The sequence below is a fragment of the Mus musculus genome, chromosome 1, assembly GCF_000001635.26.
Source record: "Mus musculus strain C57BL/6J chromosome 1, GRCm38.p6 C57BL/6J".
Lineage (NCBI taxonomy): Eukaryota > Metazoa > Chordata > Mammalia > Rodentia > Muridae > Mus > Mus musculus.
The window spans coordinates 104,929,281-104,951,705 of NC_000067.6; the positions used below are offsets into that span (position 1 = coordinate 104,929,281).

Genomic DNA, 22,425 nt, shown 5'->3' on the forward strand with positions numbered 1-22,425 from the left:
CATGATCAAAATTATGCCATGGACCCTTCTCCAGATGGAGACCCAAGGTGTTGAAGAGATTCAGGAATATTCAAATGTGATTGCCAAAGTCACTGAAAATATTACCTTTGTGGTATTCTGTATGGGCTATTGTTTGCAAGCCATGTGTGCTCAAATATATAATCACTGTACGAACATTTTAGTTATACATGTCCCTGTGACCACACATGTCATTCTCTAGAAATTCTGTAGTTTATCCTGAAGGAGCCTCACAAGAGACCTTTGATGGAAACATGGAACAACGTGAGATGCAGAGCCACATCTGACTTAATTTGGGGCACCTTATGGTATACTGTCATGTTTCATTGTGACATCTAAGATCTCCACAAACTTTCTCTTTCCTTGTTTTCTTTGAAGTGCATTTTTGAGGCTCTTGATTAAAATCAGCCTGATTGCTAAAGAAGTACAGCAACGTAGAAATACTGATACTAAATGAGAAAAAAAGAAAGAAGGAAGAATAGAGAGAGAGAGAGAGGAAAGAAGGAAGGAAGGAAGGAAGGAAGGAAGGAAGCAAGGAAGGAAGGAAGGAAGGAAGGAAGAAGGAAGGAAAATGAAGAACATGATTATGATTTATCCTAGGTATATTGGAGGTGGTTTATTGCAAATAAAAGGAAGAACATCAACAAAGACAAAGACAAATGGGAAGTCCAACCTCAAAATGACCCTGAGCTTGGCTATGTGAGAAGGGAAGCAGGGAGAGGGGAGACCCAGGAGACTAGGAGAGTATGTGGCAGACAAAAAGGCCAGGTAACCAAAATGGCTGGATTATAATAGGGAATGGCAACAAGAAGAAGAACAGCCTGGCTCTTGAACTGCAAAACTTTAGGGTAAGGGGTTTCATATACCAGCCACACCCTGTAACAGGCAGGGACTGGGGAACACTGGGAGAACTTGGTAGCCAGGTCCACTTGGATACATTATATAGAAACCTCAGCCATTTGTTCTGGGTTTGAGAGCTAACATCCCAGTCTTTTGTTGATAAAAAATGATAAAGTGTGTGTGGGGGAGGGGGGAGACATAATCTTTTCTATGATTACTTCCTGCTGTCATTGGGCATCATAGTTAGGAACCAAAGAAAGCTGGAATGTTACCCAAGGCCACCTGTTTCACTCCTTGTACAGGCTCTTCTCGACTGTCTGTGGCAGGTCAATTTAGAACAGTTTGTAAGGATGGAACACCTGGGGCTAGCTGCTTTGGAGCCATCTAGAATGCAAAAGTTCAGACTGTTTGGAAATTCCATCACAAGTACCTAGGCTGGTGAGTTTGGAGTAGTTTGCAGTGCTTAGTTAGGTGGTCCTTGTAGTCTGAAGAGTCCCAAGATCAGGGAAGAGAAAGAGGAATCTGTCTCTCAGGAATAGGCAGGTAAAAAACCTTAAGAATACTTATCTGGAGTCCATTTGACCTGTAAGATGTGGATCCAAGTCAACTCCCTGAAGTTTACTTTAATTTTTTTTATAAGTTTGCATAGAGATAAAAGTTTTAGATAGGTTAGCAGATACCACCATCAACACAGACTTCACTACTTCACTAAAGGCATCAGAGCACAGCAGCAAAACAAGCAGCCCCACCTTCCCACAGGGAATCTCTAACAGTCTTCTGCAGAGACCCCATTTGAAGTTTTCTAAGCAGTTCCTCCATTTTCATGAAAAGCCCAGGAAAACTGGATAATGAGAAGAGAAATCAGAGGAAGACCATAAAGGCCCAGTTCATTTCAAGGAGAAAGCAGTAACCATCCTCCTTCTACATTTTAAATATCACAACGAATTTAAGTAACAAAATAAACAATTCACTGAGAACACACTTTGAGCACAACTTTAATTTCCTCCTACTGTGTTCATTACCAAGCTGTTTGCTTTCTTTCAGGAGACGAGGGGGTTGGGAACTTTTCAAAGATTCATTTAGCACAGAAGTCAATTTCTACTAATGTAGTCTTCACATGGCACGGTTATTCTCCCCAAAGCAGACCTGTGTATAGATATTCATGTCAGCGTCTGCATTTACAGAAACAGTAATTAGCCTCAAACAAGTAATCTATTCATATCTGTAGGAAAAATATAAATGTGAGAACCATACCATCTATAATTGCAAATTGTTAGTAAGTCGAACATGAGTGGGTTTTTTCCCTTCTTTTGTAGAAAACAACTCTTAACTATGATAAGAACAGTGTTACTATTGTACAGCACGGCTTTTCATTTCTGAAAATTTAGGCAAGGTTGTTGCCTGTGTGTTTCACCCTCAGGAAGCAGAAACAGTTTGCTTTCCATCATTTGTCATTGCCCAGGTTCCTAACACAGATTTTAGATGCATGGAAATCTTCATTGTTGAGTCAGAGAGAGCCCAGGGCCTACCACCTTTCACAGAATCGCAGAGAAGTCCACATGCCCTAAACAACCCAAACCACTTTCGTGCATATAAAGTGAAAGAAGAGAAAACAGGAACTTTACACTCATTTGTAGGAAGCCCAAGTAGGCAAGAGAGGGAGAGAAAAGCTGAGGCGATTTAGCTGCCTACGAAATATTCATCACAAAGTTGCTACTGGATTTTTTGAACTCTTCAGATCATACCTATAAGTAAGGACAGGAGAGCGAAATTGGCAATAATGTTTGTCTATTTATGAGAGCTGGGAGACTAATGGTCACTACTTAAAATCCCTCAACATTTCCTCAAATCTTGCTCTGTTCATCAACTTTAGTCAGTGTGAAGAGAGTAGGGACTTTTAAACACACACACACATGCACACCAACACACAGAGCAAGGTGCTCAAAAAATAAAAACAGAGAAAAATAAGAGTGCTAGAGAGAAATCTCATATGAAGCCCAGACATTACATTAGCCAAAATGTACATGTATGCACACCTATAAAAAATATTCTGTGTTGATAACTACAATCTATAAAAGAACTTTCTCCACTATTACAGTTTTCTAGTAGCTGTCCTTTTACTAAGTATCTTCATAAGGAAAAGCCATGAGTGGCTACTATAGAATTGGACTGAGGCAGAATCTTCTATCAAACAGTACTCAACACACATTAGAGATATGTGAAATGATTTCATTGCACACTCCTGTAGGATTTTGTTCCCAGGTATATCCATGAAACACATTTTATGTTTGTCTTTATTATTTTCACACATGCCCCTGGCAATTTATGTGATTCTCCCAATTCCAGTGGTTACTTTTGCTATTAACCTTCATTATCCCATCATATTCCCATGAGAGTCCTGTGGAGTAGACAGGAGAATTACTGTTCCCACATAACAGATAAGGAAAGTAAATATGGGAGCCACTCACAGAGTCAACCAGCAGAACTCCAATCACAATTTTGATGACATGTGGTAGACAAGTCAGGGGTAAAGATAGAAACTGAGAACAAACTCCAGTGATATGACTTGTCGCAAACATGAAATAACTCTATATGGATGATTATGACATTCGTAAATATTTTCATGCATCTCACTGGGGAGAATGAGAGAGGATGCTAAACCTCTTCTGGAGATTACAAGTGGAAAGCAGGACCTGAGTTAGCATCGATGCATCTATTCCGAGCCACTTTCCAAACAAAGGTCACTATTTAGTTGCACAGATCTGAAAATCTCAGGTGCACACATTCATTCAAGGCACAGCAGCAGTTCTGCAAGTTAGCAGTGAAAATATTAAGTGCACAGAAAACACTTCCACTTCTCTGATGAGCAGCCTGAGTGCAAGGCTATCTCATCAAAGCCAGGCATGGAAAGAAAGAAAAGGTTGATGAGGTCATAGCCAAGAAGTGAGGTCACAGGTTAAATCCGACTTCGCAGCCACAGAAGAAGTGTGACTGATGAAAAGATGTTTCTCGGGTAGACGTTAACGTTCCTTTGCCTAAATGAGTCTCTCAGGCCAGGAAAGGAAATCTGTTAGAACGACTCTTAGCTTACTTGTAGTGGCATATGACTAATAGCACTTTAAAGTCCCCTGTGAAAGATATAATGATTAACTGACCATTCACATCCTTGAAAGGTCACATTAGCAGCCCCTATCAGCACTCCACAGCCGATGCAGTAGAGTGTGAAACTTGATTCTCAAGAGTTCAGGAAATGATTAAAGTTACAAGTTGTCATCTATGGCTGCTTATAAATGAAGCCCAAGTTTCACAGGATAATCAATAACAGGGGTAGGAAAAAGATAATTGTCATTGGCAAAAGAAAAAAAGCCCAATTTTTTTGTCTACTTTTTAATAAGCCAAAAAGAGAATCAGTCGAGCTAGTAGAAATGTTAATTGTTATTAGCTATAAATTTTAGAAGGAAACACTATTCCAAAGAGTTCAGAAGGCTTTCTGATTATAGATATTTTGAAGAACATGCTATTAATTTTTCAAAACAATCAATAAGACAATCTAGCCCTAAAGGTAAGCTATTGTTGAGAACAAATATTTAGATTTCTCTCTTTAATAGTTCCATTGTCTCTGAATCCAAATCCAAATATTTGGGACTGATACAGCAAGATATACTATCTTTTTATAATCAAAATATTATTTATTATTATGGACATTTCATAACCAGCTGACTCAATGAGCAGAAGACAAATTATTTTCTGCCGTTTCTGGAAACTTACAAGCAGTCGCAGAAAGGAATCCCCTGACAGTGTTTCCCTTAACTTGACAGGACTTCAGCTTGACTTGAATGGAGATCTCCTTTGGGAAGCAATGAGTTTCCGATAATCTGTGGTGTGGCTTGTTTTATTTGGAAAATACTCAACCCCAGTGCTTGCCATTCTACTTGACTTCTGAAACTCCTGCAAGCCCATGTGGACTACGGGTAGAATGAGCAATGCAAAGAGTTGGCTTGGACTTGGCACATCCTTGTACTTCTGGGCGCTGATGGACCTCACAGCCACTGTTCTCTCCAGCACTCCAATGCCAGAAGTTGAATTAGAAACACTCTTCTCTGGAAGGTCGCAGTCACATCAGCGAAGCAAGAGGAGCTGGGTTTGGAATCAGTTTTTTGTCCTGGAAGAGTACACTGGGACTGACCCTTTGTATGTCGGCAAGGTAAGATGTGCCCAGGAGAAAGAGAAATTCTCAGGGTCTCTGGTGTTGAGATGGGTACTAAAGTGACTTGAATATGAATGATCATCTAACCTATGTCTGAGGTCTAAGGAAAATGTTAACTAGTTGGACATTACTGACCACCAGCTAAAATAGAACACTGCTTTGTAAGATAGTGGTCAGAAAGAAGTCTCTTTCTCTAAGCTTCCATTCAGTGGGAAAAAAACCACAACCATGCTTTGCAGGAAAAGCCTCAGACCTTAAAAAAGCTCACTCAACCCTTAATAGAAGTAGCAGCAACCTTCTAGGAATAACACAATTGAATGTTCGTACTCTGTGTGTGTGTGTGTGTGTGTGTGTGTGTAAGCACTTCTATAGGTTTAGCTTGAGGCCTAAGTTTAATGAAAATCAACAACAAAATGATAAAACATTCTTCTCCAAATATCTTAGTATGACTGCTCTGACTTTAGTTAGAGACAACCAATGGATAGGATATATTTATAAACTTTATATTCAAAGCCTCTTAATTTGACTATCACCAGTTCATTTTTAACCTTGGCTTTCTCTTCTGTTTGCCTTATTTGGTTGTTAATATGAGACCATTTTATGAATGCAACAAAGGGAGAGAGAATGGGAGACAAAAAATTAATTAGAAAATAAATAATTCATTCTGATAACTTAAACACTTGTTTAGTGCCAAAGCTATAAGCATGTGCTTCTGATACAAACACATGTGGTTCCATGCCCAGCTCTGTCAGGAGCTTCCAGGGAGCCCCGTGAACCCAAGTTTTAAATAGTCTCAACAAATGCTACCACTCCCTTCTTTTCTGAAGGCTTTTAATGCTTAGCGTGGTACCTGTGATGATTACACATTGTGACCTTGGAATGCTCACTAGTAGCAATAGTAGCACAGAGTTCATTATGGGAACCCAGCAGCTCATAAGGCGTACCTAATACTCCTGCAAATTAAATTCCCGGCCTATAAATTCTCCTTCATCTTCTTTATTCTTTCTGCACAATTAGTAGCCAAAGATATCAATATCTCCTTGCCAGTTTCCCTCAGATTCACTTCTTCCTCTCAGTACCATGATTTTCTGTTCCTCAAGATCAGATTAACTAAGCACGCACCACGTAAGTCTCACTGTATAATGATTCCCCTGAGGACGGTTATCTTTTGAAAGCACCTACTCCAGTATTTCAAACTTCTGAATCAACACATAATTCAAGAACATCCTCTGTTTCAGACCCAACATAAGGGCCAAGACGTGTCTTCTTCCAGCTTCCTCCCATCACTTGCCATGAAGACCAGGTGTGTGCACATGCTACTGTCCTGATAAGCATATGCTATGGCTACCTCTCTAAAGTGGTGTTCAAAGTCCCCAGCATCTACCCTACAAGCTATTTACATCATGAATATTTCTGCAGCCTAACAGAGATTTGAAGATATCCAGTTTCTTGATAGCTGCAATATAGTCCTTCAAAGTAGATATTTGTAGTTATTATGGAAATACATTTACGAAATTAATGTTAATATTCTGTAATTATTTTATACTCTCTTATACTTTAGGGTTGTCTTCTGTCTTTTAAAAGATAGAAACAGGGGTATTGATTCCCAGTATTGTCTATATCACCTCCCAGACCCAGTACAAAAGTGGCCAAGATAATAATGTAGAATGAAAATGTCATCTAATACTGTGGTGGACTTCACTCATCCCTTCAGTGTGTTTGCACATGAAGCAAACAATTTTAACAATGCTGTGAGGTGACTGCAACCTAAGGAGCTGGGCTTGGGGTAAGGGGTTTTGTCCACAAGGCAGGTCCTATGTGTGGTAAGTAAAGCTCCCGAGCCATCATTGCCCCACAGCCATGGGTTTTCTTTCCCATGGCTCAGAAAATAGCTGGCCAATGACTTGAAATTCAGCCATGACAGCATCCTGACAAGTGCAGTGGGGTCAGAAACCTGAAGATTTGCTTCCTGGGCTTCTCGCTGACGTTGGAAGGTATAGGCATTATGTTATTGTGCCCTGTGTAAAGATTATACATGTTTTATTCAAATGCTGGTTTCTGTACTCCCATAACTGTTTGTAACCCTTATTCTAAGAATCTCTTGCCTCAATGTTGTGTAAACATTGCTCCCCAATTCTTTCCTGGTTGGTCAGTAAACTATTAGCTTATTAGCCCATGACTGAGCTTTGGAAAGGATAGAGATTCTTCCCACCCAGGGGAGGAAAAGAGAGAGAGGGGAAGTGAAGATTCATCACAGGACTCCACAATCTCTTGGACACTGTGAGACGTCAAGAGAAAACGCCTGGAGCAAAGAAAGCCATAAAATGCAAATATCTCAGGGATTTGGGCTGGAAAGTAGTCAGATTAGTTTAGAGAATTAAAACAGAGTAATAGTGCTCAGTTGTTGTGCCCATAAAGCTTGATAAATATAAAAGTATAACAGTCCAGTGTCAATGATTTGGGAGCTAGCTGGGTTAAGAGGAAAACAAGAAACATTTATTAAAAAGCCACTAACAGGGAAGTATGCAAATGTGTAACAAACTTGAAAGGAAGGCATGCTCAATCCAGCGTGCAGAACACCCAGATGCCTGGCCAGTCCCCTGCCCCAGTCACACACTGGGATTTACCCTCCACACAGATAAGATACTTAGATATTCACTTGTTCATGTCCCTCTCCCTACTTCCCTTTGAAGAGAATTCATCGTCTTTCACGTGCTTTATAACAGGGACTGTTAGCTTCTCACCTAAAGCCCTGGGAGATGTCTTCTTAGAGAGCCTGCCAGAGCATTTGCTTATTTCAGGAAGATATATGGCAATGATGATCAGCATTAACTTGCATGGCCTTGCAAAATCCACATCAGGTTTCCCAAGGATGTGGCAGTGTCAAGTTAAAGCTAGATTATATTGATTGACACACGCAAGGAGGGTGCCAGAGAACTCTGCCTGGGCATAGACCTATTGGCATAAGTCATAAAGAGGCTAAGATTCACACGGCCACTGCCTAACCACAACTATAGGCACTTACTGACTTTCCAGAATGTCACTGGGCACTCAGAAACATCACTGGAAAAAGGTGTGAGGTCCACCTGTTTCCCAAATCCTAAATCCTGTTATTTTTAGAATATACTTTCCAGCATTCCCTCCTATTCTGACTAAAATCGTAAAGACTTGTGAGATAGAAGAGATATCCATTTATCTGTCTAGAATGTACTTATATGTTGTAGCTGGAGTTCCCTTAGTGTTAGCTGATATAAGTATGAGAAAAGGTAAAACATTTCCATGGCACCATCAATCTTCCAAAAGCCGTAGAAAACTTACTTATTGGACTCATGCATGTCCCTGAAACTTTACCCAGGTAATGCTCTCTTCTCAGAGACCTTCAGGTCCTGCCTCATGAGGTGCCTTCCACATTTACATCCTGGAAGCCTTAACCTCTGCCCCCAACCTGTTGCCTCTGCCAGAAGATCGTTGGCTATTTCCCAAAGTCACAGTAGATCTGACCCCCTAGTGCCCTCTCCTCCTTCATTGCTATTGAAATAACTAACTGGTAGAGGATTTGTTTTCTGCAGGATCCTGGAGACATACAACTATATTCCTCAAAAGTCAGTTGTGATTAAGCCTCTTTTATAGTTGATATGCTTCCTGTTAATGAAAGAGCCTTCCTATTTCACTGCAGGAGCCCTTTGCCCCTCCCCTTGTGTCCTAATCTGCTTTCTGTTGCTATGATAAAACACATTGACCAAAAGAAAGTAGAGGAGAGATGGTTTATTTCATATTACATTTCCAGGTAACAAACATTCATTGTGGGGAGTCAAGCAGAAACTCAAGAAAGAGCCAAGACATTAACAATGGAGGTTCAACTATTTTTCTTAGATAACCCAGACCCACCACTACCAAGGGATAGCTGTGGACTATCCTAGGAGAATTAGCAATCTAAAAAATGCCCCCCCAACACATGTCCACAAGTCATCTGATGGAGACAATCTTTCTACTGAGTTTCCCTCTTCTCATATGTGTCAAGGCAACAACAAAACTAACCAGGACACCTTGAAAACCTGTAGACACACTCACAAGCAACCCAAAGAGTACTGACTCTTAAAAAGAAGCTAACATGAGGTTTCTGCAAAAGCTTTAGCCTGAGCCTGTAGCATCAACTACATGATACCAAGATGATTACATAGTCTTTACCTCAAAAGAATTTATTGTCTGCAAAGATTCCTTGGTATCTTCTTATATGGGGGGAAGTGAGAGAAGGAATGTGAGCTTCAGCATTGATTCCACTTGACCGCAGCCAGCCTTATCAACCTCACAAAGCAGAGATGCCCTTCAGCACTGCTAGCTTTAAGCCTACTCCAAAGGCAGGCCACTCACACTTGGCCTGTGATGGCATCAATTGTGCTTTTAGTGTGTCAAGCTCTGCGTCCATCATAACTTGTCATACCTTAACTGTTTTATTGCAAATCAAATGCCATAGGCCATAAAGCTCTACATGTACATACACATATGAACAGATTTCTCACAATTTAAGAAACTTCTAAGTGTTTTGTCTTTCTCCTTCCAGTTCTGTTCCTCTACTCAGGAGCATATTTTCAGAGGGAATACATTTTTGTTTCTTGTACCCAGTTCCAAACTAAATGTCTTTTACTTCTATACAATAAGTTCTAAGCTTTTTCCCCATACTTTTTAAACTGCATAAATAGACTTTAGTAATAATAGTGTATATGGAATAAAGAAATATGAGAACACCATATTCTATATAGAATGCTTTTAAGCAAAAATAAATCCAAAGCTATTTGTGTGGGGGGGGTAATTTTATTCTCTAATTTCCATTTTGTAGATAAGACACAGCTTGGCTCCTTGGTTGGCCTGGAATAAGTTTGAGATTAGCCCAAAACTAGTGCCAAAATTTGAAGCCATCCCTGTCTGAGGAGGCTATGAACACTTTCAGGTGTCCCTTAAGCACCAAAGTTCACAAGATTAAGTCAATAGGCAGTGTCCCTGCACTTTAACCTCAGTGGAGCAGGGCCAGGGCCCTTCCAATTCTGCAGGGACTTTAACCATTAAGCTGTGCATAACAACAAGGCCTTTAGCTTAGTTTTACTCCTGGAGGCTTGAAGAGAGCAGATAAGAGATGAATATATTAATATCCTTTCTCTCTGTAGGTATGTCATATATCATCACCATAATTGGCCCCATTTATAGCTATCCTACTACAGGAAAGAAACAGTCCTCTGTACTTTACATATGTTAGTCTTTAATGATCCCAGAAACTCTTGGAAATAAGAATTAATGCTGCTCTCCATTTATAATAAAAGGAAATTAAGGGTTTTGACAGTATATTTACTCATGTCAAAGACACTCAGCTGAAAACTGACACAGACCATATTCAGGTCAGATATGTTAGGCTTGCAGCATTAAGCCTAACACTTGTCTGTCTATTGACTTAATCTTGGGAACTTTAGTGTTTAAGTATGCTAGTGCTGAAAACAAACAACAACAAAGTTAGAAGTACTAGTTAAACTTAATGTTTGTGCTGATTCTTTAGAAATATACCTAAATGAGAACCCCAAACCCCAACCTTCTTGCTGCCCATTTGCATTACGTGCAATTATCAAGTCAGATATGTTTCTAGGCTAAGGTCAAATTGTGCTTACAGATGGTTCTGGAGAATTCTTACAAAAGAATATGGGAAGATGGGGCTAGAGAGTTTGCCCAGTGGTCAAGAACACCAGCTCCTCTTCCAGAGAATGTTGGAATCATTCCTGGCACACACATGGTTGCACACAACCATCTGTAACTCCAGTTCCAGAGATCTGATGCTCTCTTCTAGCTTTTGCAGGCATCAGGCACAAAAATGGTACAGAGAAATATACACAAGCAAAACACCCATACACATAAAATAAAATAAAATTACGTTTAAAAAAAATAGTCTTAGAAAACTACAGTGGGATGAATAGAAAGCACGTCCCTGACTCAACCATCCACACATGGACTTTAGTGAATCAGTTAAATCCAAGAATGAGTCCTACCAAGGCAGACATGCACATAATCAGTACTTAATGTTCACTTCACACCTGAAACATAAGCAAAAACAGTCTAACATAGGAAACTAAAAAGTCGATGATCTCACGCATGAGACTGTTGTTTGTTTTGTTTTTCAAGAGAGGGCTTCTCTGTGTAGTCCTGGCTTCCCTAAAACTTACTCTGAAGACCAGGTTGTCCTAAAACTCAGAGACCTGACTGACTCTGCCCCCGTAAACACTGGGATTAAAGGCATATGCCACCACTTATTTTTTACCTTAAGATATTTAAACTTGTCTGTTGACTTTTCTTTTTCTTGAACAAAAAAAAAAAAAAAACAACAACAACAAAAAAACAAAAACAAAAAAACAATCTTTCTCAATAAATTTACTCCTGTTTCTACAGATGTCTTTTAGGTTTCTCAAGGACAATAATTTTAAAATATTAAGATCATACTGTGTTTGAATACCATAAGAATATGACATAGGAAAACTTCACATATTATTCTTTATCCATTGGTTCTTTACAGACAGACATCCTAAACACTGAAGGGGAAAGAACATTCTTATGTAACGGGAGATCTTAAGTCTGTTCCAAAGTGAAAATCAACTTATTTCCAATACCTGTGCATATCAATAATGACATTTCAGTGCTTTTGTCCCCAGCTTCATTCAGACATGGACAGAGGAGATGGATCCATCAAATACATCCTTTCAGGAGAAGGAGCAGGCATCGTGTTTACCATTGATGACACCACTGGAGACATCCATGCCATTCAGAGGCTCGACCGAGAAGAAAGAGCCCAATATACTCTAAGGGCTCAAGCCCTAGACAGGAGAACAGGCCGGCCAATGGAGCCAGAATCAGAGTTCATTATCAAAATCCAAGATATCAATGACAACGAGCCCAAGTTCCTGGATGGACCTTACATCGCCACTGTGCCAGAAATGTCACCAGTAGGTAAGATGGTGGTGAGCTCATTTTTACAAATAGTAGATGCATTGTAGGAGATGCTACTTTGTACACATAGAGGAGAAAAGGTACAGAAATCATAAAAGTGAAACTAAAATGACTACCAACTCCTTCAATAGGTAGCTTCCTGAAGCTATGGAGATATCAGAAGCAGCCACATTAAGTAATAATTTTCCAATGCCTGTTAGTTCTGAGTTCTTAAGATTCAAAGACATGAACAATGGCTGATAGATTATATTGTATTAGATTAGATTAGATTAGATTAGATTAGATTAGATTGTTAAGGTAAATATTGGTATTACCAATAAACAAGGACCACATAGGCAGTGTTACTTTTACTGGCTACTAAGAATTTAACACAGCTGGGCGTGGTGGCGCATGCCTTTAATCCCAGCACTTGGGAGGCAGAGGCAGGTGAATTTCTGAGTTTGAGGGCAGCCTGGTCTACAGAGTGAGTTCCAGGACAGCCAGGGCTACACAGAGAAACCCTGCCTTGAAAAATAAAATAAAATAAAATAAAATAAAATAAAATAAAATAAAATAAAATAAAATTTAAAAAAAAGAAAGAAAGAATTTAACACATATGACTATCATCCCTATTGAGTAACAAAATGGGAGTCATGGAATCGTGATCAAGAAAGGGAACTCTCCCAGAGAAGCAAGCAACATCTGTAAAATGTTTTAAGGTTGACTATGCAAGTACTATACCAGCTGTTTTAAACTGGGCTTCATTAGGTTTCTCCCACTTCTCTCCCTCAGGTACATCTGTTATCCAAGTGACAGCCACAGATGCTGATGACCCAACCTATGGCAACAGTGCCCGGGTAGTGTACAGCATTCTCCAGGGCCAGCCATATTTTTCTGTGGACTCCAAAACAGGTATATAGTACAAGAGTCAAGTCAGAGGTGTGTGCTTATTCAATAATTCCTATGTTTCCTACTTAAAACAGACCAAACTCTTCCTATCAAGGACTCTCCATGGAGCATATTGGACAGGGAAGATAGTCATAATCTTTAAGATTAGGAGCACACACTGTGATTGCCAGGGAGTGAGACAGTGTGAATGGATTCTTGAGAGACACCCAAACCCTGTCAACAGAGAAAGTCTCCTTACTACCTTTCAAAATTCCCAAGGCTATATTTATTTATAAAGGTTTGAGGTCTCCTATAACTTCAGAAAGCCCAAAGAAGATCAACACATTCTCCAGGGCTTACTCTACTGCTAGAATTACAGACTCTGAAACCAGAAAGAACCTTCTGGGCAATCATGCAGTCCAGAATCATTAGGATTCACTAGATGAGAAAACTGGGAAGTTAGGTACTAGCCAAGCTCCTGTGGTTATCAATATACCCCTAATGTTATCTCTGCTGAGCCAATGGCTGCTAAGTAGAACCCAAGGCTGTGCAGGCGGGTTTCAATAGGAGTGGGAATAGCACATGAATATGGCACCTAAAAAGGCAGAACCTGGTGACCTTCTAACAAGGGAAGATGGCAAAGAGACTGATTAAAGCATCATCGCAGAAAAGGAGACACCAGAGGAACCTGGGGGCTTCACCTGTTTCAAAAATGTTTACTTCAGGATTTATGCTTTAATACAGCAAGAAAGTCCACTTTACTTTCTCTCTTGGGCAGAAGAATTACTGTATCATAGATGTCTTACACGTGTGCCAGGATTTCTCCTTTTTCAAGAACTTTTGTAAACATTACCATTTAACCTCACAGGTAAAATATTTAGGAAGTGCTATTACCCCAACTTTAGACAGGGAAAACAGACCTAGGAGAAGGACCTCGAGCAAAAAAAATCACAGAGATAAAGTCACTGGTGAACAATCAAAGTCACTTTTTTATTCTAAAGAGAAAAGAACTACATCTCTATTATAACTAACCTGCTTTTCCCCTAGAAGTCATCAAGGTAGCCATGTACACAGAAAATGCTACCATAAAGGTAGAAAGTGAGTGAGAGGATGTAAATTAGTGAAAGGAAAGGGAAAAGATGGCAGTTAGGGGCATCTATAAAACAGAAACTTCAATAATTCTACTAAAGGGTGAAGAGAGGGGAGGAGGATGAAGAAATGCCTGAGGGAAGAAAATTACAGACAGGATCAGGGTCATGTGTCCTCAATATCCTCAGAAGTATTTTACATTATTCTGACAGTCCCCAGGAGGAGCATCTACAGTGTTGAGGTCAAAAATACATGAAAAGATTGTCATTGCTTTGGCCAAGAGGCATTTACAAGAAGAAAATGTTGCACATACCGTTTTAGAATGGTCTCAGTGACTATGGCACATAGATCATAGGAAGAAACTCAGCCAAGGTGTCGTTCCCACACACTTGCCTTTCCAGGCAAAAGGTCAGTTTAACCACAAGATATATCCTAAACCTGTAACAATAATCATGTAGCCTTCCCCTCCGCTGTATGAAAGACAGCGTTTCTAAGCTACAGGAGTAAAAGGGGAAAATAACCTCTCCACTTCCCTGGCAGGATCAGAAGCCTACACTTCTGTGCATCTGCTTTAGATACCTCTTCTTCTTTTATTATTTTCAATTTATTTCTTTATTTGCTTTATATCCCAAAAGCAGTTTCCCATCCCTCCTCTCCTTCCAGTCCTTCTGCACTATCTCTCCTATCCCTCCTCTCCTCTCCTCTCCTCTCCTCTCCTCTCCTCTCCTCTCCTCTCCTCTCCTCTCCTCTCCTCTCCTCTCCTCTCCCCTCCTCTCCTCTCCTCCAACTACTCCATTTATCTTCAGAATAGGAGAGCCATATCAACCCCCTTGCATATTAAGTTGCGGTAGGACTAGGCACATCTTCTCCTATGGAGACTAGATGAGGCAGCCCAGTAGGAGAAAAGGGTGCCACAGGCAAGCATCAGAATCAGAGACAGCCATTTTTCCCAGTGTTAGGAATCCCACTTGAAGAGCAAGCTATGCAACTCTCACATATGTGCACCTCTGCATTCCATGCAGATTTTCTGGTTGGCAGCTCAGTCTCTCTGAGCTCCTATGGGCCCAGGATAGTTGATTCTGTAGGTTTTCTTGTGCTATCCTTGAACCCTCTGGCTGCTACAATTGTCCCTCTCCATCTCCCACAGGATTTCCAAGCTCCACCTAAGGTTTAACTATGGTAGACCTAATTTCTTAAATGATACCCTGTCACTACACCTATGCTTTGCTTCTGCTCTGAACTGCCTGGAGAAGTTCATTTCTTATGCATGGTAAAAAAAAAAAAAAAAAAAAAAAAAAAAAAAAAAACCACCCTGAGCCTCTAGTACCCCTCCCTGCTCAAGGAACTCAGTAAAGCAGAGAAGTAAGCAGAAAAAAACAAAACTGTGGCTGTAAACACAGGACATCCCTACCTGCAGGCAGTGGGGAGGCACAGGATTCATATTCAGAGCCAGTTTCTAAAGAGTCTTTGACACTACAAGAGCTCTAGGGCTGAAGGCAAAAAGAGCTGAAGGAGAATTACCTAAAATCACAGACTTGTAGACACAAGAAGGTTTGTTTTCTGGACTCAAAGCCCAGGTTTTCTGTGGTAAAGACAGAGTAGTCTATAATTGCCACAGACTGCAATTCCTGGAGTCTGTAAGAAAGCCACTGCTGCCACCTCCTGTTCTGCCTCAGTAACATTGCCAAGGACTCCAGCCTCTGGGCCCTTCCTGCTGGGTGTCTTATTTCTTTGTCCTTTGTTTTATACGGTGCTTTTCTGAAGCCGGGAATTTAACCTCCAGTTTAATAAAAACTGGTGATGTGCATCTCAGTTAGGCATTTACAGCACACAAAGAAGATATATACAAACAAGTCCTCAGAAAACCAGCTTTGTGCTTTTACTGTTTAAATCCACTTCTGTCCTGCAGGTGTAATCAGAACAGCCCTTATGAACATGGACAGAGAAGCCAAGGAGTACTATGAAGTGATTATCCAAGCCAAAGATATGGGAGGGCAACTTGGAGGATTGGCTGGGACCACAACAGTCAACATCACTCTCTCAGATGTCAATGATAACCCACCCCGATTTCCACAGAGTAAGTACCAACCAGAGCGTACCTCTCAGCCAGAGGGACCCAGGCTTTACTGAGGTTCAGGTGTAAGGTCAGTTTGTGTTAAAAATCATTATGTATACATTCCTTTGTTACACACCTCCCTTCTGGCCTTCAGCTTCCCATGGCACTTAGAAGGTTGTTTGTTTGTTTGTTTGTTTGCTTGCTTGCTTGCTTGCTTTTACCTGATGGCCACATTCACACACCAGCACAAAATTAAATACTAAGATTTAGGTTTATCAGGTAGGATTAAAATATTATGGGCCACAAATAATTACCATGAGTAAGATTTGTTTTTAAGCACTAACTCTCTGTTTGTTAAGAGCTCGTCCTTAAGGTGCTTTACCCATGGGAATTACTTCAAAAAAGCATTTCCTGAAACAGCCAGAGCTGTAGCTGAACACACCACCATCTGACCACATTAACCAAGCAATATGCAAGTAGGTGCCAAATAGTAGATGATCTAAAGATACTATGGCCTGTCACTCAAAGCCTAAAATCTAGCCAGGAGCACACACACACTCTACTCATCAAGGGAAAGCAGTACATAGTGTTTGGTGTACCACTAAGAGGTTCACAAATGGTGCACTTATCCAGGTCTCACATTGACTAATCCTACGACTTGAAAAAACTAAAGTATCATGAACAGTTTGTAGAAATGCACATGAATTGGCTTCTTGTTCTCTACAAATGCCCATGAATAAAGGCTTCACAAGATAATGAGACTTAAAGAAAAGATTGAAGAATAGAAAAGATTTACACCAGCTTAGAAGGAGACATGACAGGATGAAGAAGCCACATTCATTAAAGCACTATCAATTTGAGACACCATTTAAAGTAATATAGAGCCCTGTGCAAAACCAACAAAATCGTTTCTGTATTAGAGATCATCTGAGTAGAAAATTAAATGCAAGAAGTATATAGGCATAGATTATAAATATATAGATATATAATTATAGAGATATAGAGATGATATAGATATAGAGAGAGAAAGGAGGAGAACAGAAGCAGAGGAAGAGGAGGAGAAGTAGGGGAGGAAGAGGAGGAAGAAAAGAAGGAGGACTCCTGACTATTTTTTTTAATTTATTAGGTATTTTCTTCATTTACATGTCCAATGCTATCTCTACCCTCCCCCCACCCCAGACTCCTGACTATTAATCTCCTGGATAGGAGAACCATGGCTGAGAGTGGAGGGAGTCAAAGATGACAACATTTTTTTAATCTGAGTGGCAGAAAGGAAAACTGCTGACAGAGCAGAGGATGCATAAAGGAACTAGTAGCAGGCAGGGGCATGAAAAATTCAGATTTGAATAGTAAGTGAAAATGAAACAATCAGGTTGAATGTCCTTAAGGAAGGTGGACACACACAAGAAAGACAGTAGAACAAAACTCAGGAATGGAGGTATGACTTAGGAAAGTGAATGCCTGATGGGAGGAAACTGGAGATGTCAAAATGGCAGACTCAGTTCCAGGTTGAACACTTATCCAGGAACAGGGAATACACTGGTCTCCATACACTGGGGGCCACTGGACAGACATGGGACTTCAGCACACAGTCCAGAACATGAAGGGAAATTAGAGCATTTGAGATTTGACAGGATAAGTATGTTCTTTGAGATCACATGCCTCCCAGGGAAAACATGACATTTAGAAAAATATTCCCATTCATACAGAATAGTAAAGGTGAGGAAGCAAGGTGCTTCTCACTACTCTGAAGGAAAAATGATTACAATGAGAGTTCCATCTTGTCTTTTTACCTGCCTTATTCTTTAGGTTCAGAGTAAAGATATTTTGACACTCTGGACTGAAAATGTAAACTATAAAATTTACGCTTTAACTTAAGTTTTAAACCATGACCAATGTTCTGCGTGGAATGCCTGATGAAAACGATAACAGGCATGGTTTTGCAGCAGATTAGCAAGAATGCATGTCCCTGCTTTTCTTCACAGAACATTATCAGATGAGTGTGCTAGAATCTGCTCCAATTAGCTCTACTGTGGGCAGAGTGTTTGCCAAGGACCTGGATGAAGGAATCAATGCAGAGATGAAGTATACCATTGTGGATGGAGATGGTGCAGATGCTTTTGATATTAATACAGACCAAAACTTCCAAGTTGGCATCATAACTGTGAAGAAGGTAATCCAGTTTCTTTTTTCAAATCTTTTTAAAGGCGCTTTGTGTGTAAAATTATAGTGAAAGGTGATTGTATATTAGGACATATCTTATTTCAAGTCCACTGATAAAATCTCTTCCCTAGACCAATGAGATGTCTCAGCAGATTAAACTACTTTCAGCAGAAACATGACAACCTAGAATCAACATTGCTAGGAGAAAATCAGCTTCCAAAAGCTTCCTTCCCACCTCCAAATTGCAACATGGAATAGGCACACCCTAATTCAGACACATTATACCTACATGCGCATGCATGCACACACACACACAAACATATATTTAAAAATAATTATTTATAATTATGCTTAAAAAACACCTCTAAATGCTTGGGCTTACATGCAAAAAATGTTGGCTGTGACATTATTTTATAAAAAGGTTTATTAAAAATATATTATAAATGAGCCACTTCAATTTAGCCACTTAAAACTGTTAATAGCTTGATGCTCTAATGTTGTTAATAACTCAATCAATACTTGAATTCCACATCTTTACATCAGTTTCCCATAAATAGAAAAGCAAGCTATAATATTATTATGAATAAATAAATAACATATAGAACTTTTTAATCGCTTATTGAAGACCCTTAAATGCAAATAAAATGTGAAAGAGTGCAAACATAAAACTTCCTTGTTCCATCATAAGGTTCCATGTTCCCTAAAGCACATATGGACAAATTCAGTAAATGAAAGGTAAATTTTTCCTGTTTTAATGTGTGTGTGTGTGTGTGTGTGTGTGTGTGTGTGTGTGTGTGTGTTTGTGTATGCATATGTTTGTACATTTGTCAGATGCATGTGGAGGATAGAAGCTGACAAACATGCCTTAGGAATCACCCTCGTTGTCTCCAGAGCACAGACATTGTAGACATGTACTGGTGCCTGACTTTTACACTTGTGCTTGGGATCCAACTCAGGTCCTCATGCTTGTGTGATGAGTACTTTAGTGACTAAGCCAACTCCTAACCCTGATTAACCATTTTAAAAGACAGAATTTATGACCTAAGGAGGTGGATCAGTGGATAAAGCATGAAGAACAGAGTTCCCCAGATTGCTCATTTGAAAAGTGAGCAATTCTAACCACCTGTCTGACCTCAAGCTGTATTACAGAGCAATAGTGATAAAAACTGCCTGATATTGGTAACAGAGACAGGCAGGGAGATCAATGGAACAGAACTGAAGACCCAAAAATGAACCCATACACCTATGCTCACTTGATCTTTGACAAAGAAGCTAAAACCATCGAGTGGAAAAAAAATAGCATTTTCAACAAATGGTGCTGGCTCAACTGTAGGTCAGCATGTAGAAGAATGCAAATCGACCCATTCTTATCTCCTTGTACAAAGCTGGAGTCCAAGTGGATCCAGGATCTCCACACAAAACCAGATACACTGAAACTAATAGAAGAGAAAGTAGGGAAGAGCCTCGAACACACGGGCACAGGGGAAATTTTCCTAAATAGAACTCGAATGGCTCACATTCTAAGATCAAGAATTGACAAATGGGATATCATAAAAATCACAAAGCTTCTGTGAGGCAAAGGACACTGAAACAATCCTGAGATTCCACCTCACACCAGTCAGAATGGCTACGATAAAAACTTGGGTGACACCAGATGCTGGCGAAGATATGGAGAAAGAGGCACACTCCTCCACTGCTGGAGTTTTGCAAGCTGGTACAACCACTCTGGTAATCAGTTTGGCAGTTCCTCAGGAAATGGGACATAGTACTACCTGAGGACCCAGATATACCACTCCTAGGCATATACCCAGAAGCTGCTCCAACGTGTAATAAGGACACATGCTCCACTATGTTCATAGCAGCCTTATTTATAATAGCCAGGAGCTGGAAAGAACCCAGATGTCCTTCAACAGAGGAATGGATACAGAAAATGTGGTACATTTAAACAACAGAGTACTACTCAGCTATTAAAAACAATGACTTCACGAAATTCTTAGGCAAATGGATGGAACTAAAAAATATCCTAAGTGAGGTAACTTAATCACAAAAGAACACACATGCTATGCACTCACTGATAAGTGTATGTTAGCCCAAAAACTTGGAATACCCAAAATACAATTCACAGACTACATGAAGCTCAAGAAGAAGGAAGACCAAAGACTTCAGTCCTTCTAAGAAGGGGGAACAAAATAGCCACGGGAGGAGACACAAAGACAAAGTGTGGAGCAGAGAATGAAGGGAAGGCCATCCAGAGACTGCCCCACTTGGGGATTGCTCCCATATACAGTCACCAAACCCAGACACTATCATGGGTGCCAAGTGCTTGCTGACAGAAGCCTGATATAGTTGTCTCCTGGGAGGCTGTACCAGAGAATGACAAATACAGAGGCAGATGCTTACAGCCAACCATTGGACTGAGCACAGGGTCCCCAATGGAGGAGTTAGAGAAGGGACAGACGGAGCTGAAATGGTTTGCAACCCCATAGGAGGAACAACAATATCAACCAACCAGATCCCCCAGAGCTCCCAGGGACTAAACCACCAACCAAAGAGTACACATGTAGTGACCCGTGGCTCCAGCCACATATGTAGCAGATGACAGCTTTGTCAGATATCAGTGGGAGGAGAGGCCCTTTGTCCTGTGAAGGCTCGATGCCCCAGTGTAGGAGTATTTGAAGGCAGGGAAGAGGGAGTAGGTGGGTGGGTTGGTGAGCACCCTCATAGAAGCAGGGAAAGGGGGATCAGATAGAGGGGTTTTAGAGGGGAAACCAGGTAAGGGGTAACATTTAAAATGTAAATAAAGGAAATATCTAATAATTAAAAACAGCATGAGATTTATACATATATATAAATATATAGGTTCAGTGAGAGACCTTACATCAATAAATATAGAAGAGAACAAAGACACAAGTTGTCAAATTTGGGCCCACATATATATATACATGTAAACACATATGCAAACACACAAACACACACAAAAACACACACAAGTAAATTGAATCTAATAATTTATAAATGAATATTTCATTTAAAACCTTAACTTATAAAACATTGATTCGCCTCAAACTCACCCTGCCGTCTGCAGGGAACCTGGCTCACACCTGGTGCTGTGTTAGGTAAGACTCCTCAGTCCACCACACTACCTGCCATGGGACCCTTCCCAAGCAGTCGTGTTCCTCTCAAGAGCCATGCTCTTCCCAAAGGCCACTGGTGACTCTATCCTGCCACCTCTCCAGAGACTGCCAGAGCAGACACAATCATGTCATCTGTGCTAAGATCTCCTAGCCCGACCCTGCTGCAGTCTACTCAGAGACCTTATCCAAGCTGCCACATAGATGACCTTGCCCTCACACTGCCGTCCACCCTCCTGGAACATTACCCAATCAGCTCATTGCATGGCTGATAGGAGGACCCCAGCAACCCTGGGTAATCACTAAACTGTTAACACCCTTTTCCTTTTCTTTCACAAATCAATAGGTTTCCAAATGACTGAACCTCCTACCTGGTCCAAAGCCAGCCAAGTTAAGATCACAGCAGCAAAAGATACAGCACAGCAAAGAAACAGATTTATGCTAAATTCCTTGAACCAGAAATCCTCAGAGCCAGTAAACAATGACGCTGAACTAGTACAAAATGCTTAGATTGACTTATACATCCTCAAACACATTTACATAGTTAAAACATTACAATTCATTATTTTTGAAAGTTAATAATATAATAACTTTATAGGTGATAAAATAATAACAATTATTACATGGGAAAAAATTAAAAGTATCTTTAACTAACCAATAACACACCACTAACCATCACTAGATAATGCCCATTGTTTGGAATAAATAGTTTCTTGAATGCAGAAGTAGTCCATTAAAAAATTAGCCAATTATAAAATGGAGCTTTTCGAAAGGCTGGTTGGTTAATTTCATCTGAAAAAAATGTTCTAAATAATAAAACAATGCTGACTTATATTAAATTATTATTATATAAGTTAAATATCATCACAGGCATTCATTGTTAAAAACATTTATTAGTACTACAATTTGACTAAACTAAAACTGTCTTTTCTGGCCTCCCTTATCTGGAAAAAAAATTGGCATTGCAGGCCAGAACCTTGACTCTCAATGTCACTATCCAAATTGTATACACGTTCAATAAAAACATACATCAATTTTTCTTAGACTGTTTTTATTCCTTTCTGAACATATGA

The 22,425-nt window shown here is 40.1% G+C and overlaps 1 protein-coding gene across 3 annotated transcripts in view; it reads left to right on the forward strand.

The window, feature by feature from the left end:
* Cdh20 (cadherin 20) overlaps nucleotides 1-22,425 on the forward strand; it is a 227,142-nt gene that overhangs the window by 160,941 nt on the left and 43,776 nt on the right. For all 3 annotated transcript variants that reach the window (XM_030253941.1, NM_011800.5, XM_030253939.1), the window contains exons 2-6: nucleotides 4,677-5,062; nucleotides 11,752-12,046; nucleotides 12,818-12,937; nucleotides 15,912-16,079; nucleotides 18,044-18,231. In XM_030253941.1, the coding sequence (XP_030109801.1) occupies nucleotides 4,817-5,062; nucleotides 11,752-12,046; nucleotides 12,818-12,937; nucleotides 15,912-16,079; nucleotides 18,044-18,231 (1,017 nt within the window). In that variant the 5' untranslated portion in view covers nucleotides 4,677-4,816. The remainder of the gene's footprint in view (nucleotides 1-4,676; nucleotides 5,063-11,751; nucleotides 12,047-12,817; nucleotides 12,938-15,911; nucleotides 16,080-18,043; nucleotides 18,232-22,425) is intronic.